The sequence below is a fragment of the Tympanuchus pallidicinctus genome, unplaced genomic scaffold (assembly GCF_026119805.1).
Source record: "Tympanuchus pallidicinctus isolate F22 unplaced genomic scaffold, pur_lepc_1.0 scaffold3, whole genome shotgun sequence".
NCBI classification, from domain to species: Eukaryota; Metazoa; Chordata; class Aves; order Galliformes; family Phasianidae; genus Tympanuchus; species Tympanuchus pallidicinctus.
Window position 1 is genome coordinate 48,465,307 of NW_026294747.1, and position 4,784 is coordinate 48,470,090.

At 57.2% G+C, this 4,784-nt stretch overlaps 1 protein-coding gene across 1 annotated transcript; it reads left to right on the forward strand.

Moving 5' to 3' along the window:
* Positions 1–2,889: 2,889 nt before the first annotated feature.
* DIO3 (iodothyronine deiodinase 3) lies at positions 2,890–4,584 on the forward strand. The gene has a single exon (XM_052692550.1). The coding sequence runs from the start codon at positions 3,284–3,286 to the stop codon at positions 4,106–4,108; it is 825 nt and encodes a 274-aa protein (XP_052548510.1). The 5' UTR covers positions 2,890–3,283; the 3' UTR covers positions 4,109–4,584.
* Positions 4,585–4,784: the final 200 nt, after the last annotated feature.

A 4,784-nucleotide genomic window follows, 5' to 3' on the forward strand; every position in this document is an offset into this window, starting at 1 on the left:
ATGAGTGGCCACTCACACCAGGTGGGATGGTTCTGTTCACACGTCAGGGCTCAGTCCAAGCCCTGCTGGAGGTTTTTCATCTCCCCTGATGAAGTCCAGCTCAAACACCTGGCCGACATGGAGCTCGGCTGACATGAGGGGTGGAACCCTTCCAAAGTAGATTTTGTTTCCTGTCAGAAAGCATTGCTTGCTTTTGCCCGGGAAATTGTAAAATGGAAAAATAAACATAGAAATATACCATTTCGACACATCCTCTACATCAAAGCACACCCAATGTTTTTAATTTCGGCTTTTTTTTTTTTTTTTTTTTTTTGAGGTTTTGTTTTTATGTCACTGAATTTACTTGGTAGCTCGTGTTTATGGAAAGAAATGTTGAAGTGTTACTAATTACACTTATCAAATCAAGAAAAACTACAGCCACTGAGTTCTTGAAGAAAAATGCTGTGAGCTCCGTGCGGACACACACGGACGTCTGCAGGGGCAAGGTCAGCGACCGCTGAGCCACAGACTGTGTGCAGAAGAGTGAAAACAACCCACAGACAAATGTGCCACTGTAAATCATGTCTCTTAGAATATATGCCATCATCCCTTCAGTGAGCAGGAGGATGGGGTTCCCACCTTAGCAGCAGCAGCAGTACGGATTCCTAGAAAGACGCAGTGCCTTCAGGCGCCCAATCCAGCCCTGCACCCCGCTGGGGGGCACAGCCATTGCGGTGTTCAGGGAGGGCGATCCCAAAACACATCCAGCACCACACCAACCTGCGAATGGCATTGGCACATCTCCAAACTTCCCTGAAACCCAAGGCGGAATTTCACCCTTTTCCCACTTGTATAACTGCAAACAAACGCCGTGCTTGGCCTGAAAGCATCAGCGCGCGGGTTGTAGGGCCACACAGAGCCCCTGTTTTGTCGTGTGGCAGCAGCAGCCCCACAGTATATCTGCATTTTCCTACGGCAGGAAGCTGCAGCAGTGGGGCCACTGTAGCAAAATGCCTCCATATCCTGCTCCATCCACAGCCAAATATGAAACCCCAATCCAAAAGTTTTCTTCAAGCTATAAAAATAAACCGAAGTTGTTCCCAGGGAACAGAGAAAAAGACATTTCCACAGTCCCTGCACAGTTATAAGCACTCTCCATAAGACTGAATGCTTTTTTCTGCCTCGGAACAGCCCTCTCTGATCCAGCAGAGCAAAGTTTGTTGATACTCGGGGTTGTAAACCCATGTGTTTACTCAGGCTTTTGTCTGTCAGCAGAGTTTGAAGAGGTCGCTTTGAGAGATCAATATTTTTTCCTGGGGGTTTCTTCAGAGCTACCACAATTTGCTATTGCGTCTGTTTAGAGGCTTTAATTTGTGGTTTTCAAGATTGCATAACTGTGCAGAGAGGTGGTGAGAGGCCCACATGAAGAGTTCAAAATAAATTTGACAATATAGTAAATATCTGCTCAGTAATTTTCCCTGGTCTGAGCGCCACAGAATGCCAACAGAGCCATTAGTCAGACTGGGTATGAAGATGCCTTTATAGGACTGGGGCACATGTTTCCATCCAGATGGTACAGAACTGGAGTCACCTCACTCATCATTGACACCAACAGAGGACATCCCTCTGGGACCTCCCATCTGAGTGCCTGCTTATATTGCTTTAAAAGACACTACTTTGAACCAGATATGGAAAAATTAAAATGAGACTTTAATTTTGCCCTTTACTCAGAGTGCTCATAGTAAGTTACATCAAAATGAACCAAACCACTTGCCTCCCATAAGGCAACTCAGGGGTTGTGTAGCAGTCCTGCAGATGTCAGCTGGGAGGTGTGCAGGGATGCACAGCCCCACATGGGGATGGGCTCACTGGAGATGGGAGCTGTGGCCCTGCAGGTCATTGGGGGGCTGCAGGTGAAAACCCAGCACTGACACCATACAGAAATGGGGTTCTCAGCATGGACACTGCACAGCATCCTCAAGCCAAGCACCCCTGGCTCTGGGAGGAAGCAACTGCAAGTGTGGTGTCAGGCAGTGCGTGAACAGGTGATGAGCTGGGGTTGGACTTGATGATCTTAGCGGTGTTTTCCAACCTTAATGATTCTATGATACTACAAATGCAGGAGCACACGTACGTAACAGAGGGCAGTGTTCAGCGCTTCGGACAGCTCTCACAGACAGTTCTGAGGAAGGTGGTGAAGAAGTGATGTGCACGCTGAGGACTGGGAGCCCTGTGTCAGCAGAGCCGCAGGACCGGCAAGCTTAGTCTGGAATTGTGTCTAGATCCGGGACCCCCGGAGGGACAGCCGGGCAGGCGCGAAGCGCACAGCTCCGAGACAGGATGGGACGGGACGAGACGGGCGTGCTCCGGGGACCGGCGTCGAGCGCGCAGGAAGACCGCCCCGCAGAGCTGCTCGGCCCCGCCTTCACACCCGGGCGGCCCCGCGGGAAACGAGCACCCCCGGGCCGGGGTCGGCGCGGCCCCGCCGCTGCCCTCAGCCGCCGCAGCGGCTTCTCGGCCAACAGCGCCCCCTAGCGGAAGGAGCTCGCCGCCGCCGCCCCTCCTCCGCCGCGGGGCACCGTCCGCCCGCCCGCGCCCACCTGGCACCGCCGCGCCCCGACCTCCGGAGTCCGTGCTTCCCGCCGGGGACAGATCCCGCCCCGTCCCGCTCCGCCGCAGCCGCCTCGGGAGGATGCGGCGCGTCCGCGGGTTCGAGCCTCCCGTGACCCCGAGGCGCCGGGGCGGGGGTCCGTGCCCCGTGCCAAGGTTCGGCCGGGGCGGGGGGCGGCCGGAGCCAGGGGCGGGGGAAGGAGGCGCGGCGCGGCGCTGGCGGCAGCGTCCCCGTCACCTGCGGGCGCTCCCGGGACGGCGCGCTGCCTGCGCGGCCCCAGCCCCGCTCCGCTCGGGGGTCCGCGCCGCTCCTGTTGCACCGTCCTCGGCGGGGCCGCTCGCGGAGCGCGTGCGCCGCTGTCCGTGCCTGGACCCAGCGATGCCCCGCGTGGGACGCTCCGCCGGTGTCCGACAGCGGCCGCTCCCTGCCTCGTCGCACGTCCCCCGCAGCTCCCGGTGGGGCTCTCTCCCCTTTTGTCTGTGTATTTTTAGGTCATTAGAGTGGAGGGGTAGGTAATCCCCAGGCTCAAGTTCCAGAGGGGCGGGTTCTGGCCGGAGGTGGAGTCACTTTTCATTTAAATCCCCGACTATAAAATGGGCTTAAAGAGAAGCGGGATCTCAGCCGTGCCGCGCAGACCCCGGCACGCAGGGTCCGGGGGGGCGGGCAGCCCTGCCCGCAGCAGCCGCCGCGGCGATGCTCCACTCGCTGGGCGCTCACACCTTGCAGCTGCTCACCCAGGCGGCCGCCTGCATCCTCCTCTTCCCCCGCTTCCTGCTCACCGCCGTGATGCTCTGGCTCCTGGATTTTCTGTGCATTCGCAAGAAGATGCTGACGATGCCCACGGCGGAGGAGGCGGCCGGAGCCGGCGAGGGGCCGCCCCCCGACGACCCTCCGGTCTGCGTGTCCGACTCCAACCGCATGTTCACGCTGGAGTCGCTGAAGGCTGTGTGGCACGGGCAGAAGCTGGACTTCTTCAAGTCGGCGCACGTGGGCTCGCCGGCCCCCAACCCCGAGGTGATCCAGCTGGACGGGCAGAAGAGGCTCCGCATCCTCGACTTCGCCCGCGGCAAGAGGCCCCTCATCCTCAACTTCGGCAGCTGCACCTGACCCCCGTTCATGGCCCGCCTGAGGTCCTTCCGGCGCCTGGCCGCGCACTTCGTGGACATTGCCGACTTTCTGCTGGTGTACATCGAAGAAGCGCACCCCTCCGACGGCTGGGTCAGCTCGGACGCTGCCTACAGCATCCCCAAGCACCAGTGCCTCCAGGACAGGCTGCGGGCAGCGCAGCTGATGCGGGAAGGGGCGCCCGATTGCCCCCTGGCCGTGGACACCATGGACAACGCTTCCAGCGCTGCCTACGGCGCCTACTTCGAGCGGCTCTACGTCATCCAGGAGGAGAAGGTGATGTACCAGGGAGGCCGAGGACCGGAGGGTTACAAGATCTCGGAGCTGCGGAGCTGGCTAGACCAGTACAAAACTCGGCTCCAGAGCCCCGGCGCGGTGGTCATCCAAGTGTAAAAAGGACCCGGCGGAAGGCGCGGGGGGAGAGGGGAGGACGGGCGGAGGAACGCGGGGGGGCTCCGCGCCGGGGCTGCGTGCGGGCGAGATGTGCCATAGTCCTTTCTCTATTCAAATCATGTTGATTTGCCAGCCACGCTCTGTCAATACTGTATCTCCATGTGCGTTTTGTAAATAACTCTTTTTTTTTTTTTTTCTTTTTCTTTTTTTTTTTTCTTTTGAGAAGCGTTTACTATTTTTTAAGGCGGCTATCTTCCTTCGGGATCTGTTCCCAGCTGCGTGTGTGCGCGGGTGTGTGTCTGAAAAGTTGTGTACAAGTGCTCCGTGCTGCCCAGCAAGTGCTAACTGGGATTTCTAGTATTTCTTTGTGATGACCGATTTTGAAATGGGTTTGAAATGCCAGGAAATCGTGTCTGATGTTGTCAAGTACTAGAACTGCCAATAGCCAGAGCTGAACGGAATGTCCTATTTATGGGAGGGGGAGGGGGGAGGGTTTTGTAAGACGTTCGTTCACCTTTTTTTAAAATGAATTTTTTTAAATAATAAAGGTTGAGTAAATACACATCTAACCTTGCCTACCTCTCTCTATCTCGCTTCAGAGCACCGCATCCCCTTTCCCTCTCGTCCACCTTCTCACTTCCTCTCCGCGGCCGAGGAGCGGCTGCCGCCGGAGGAT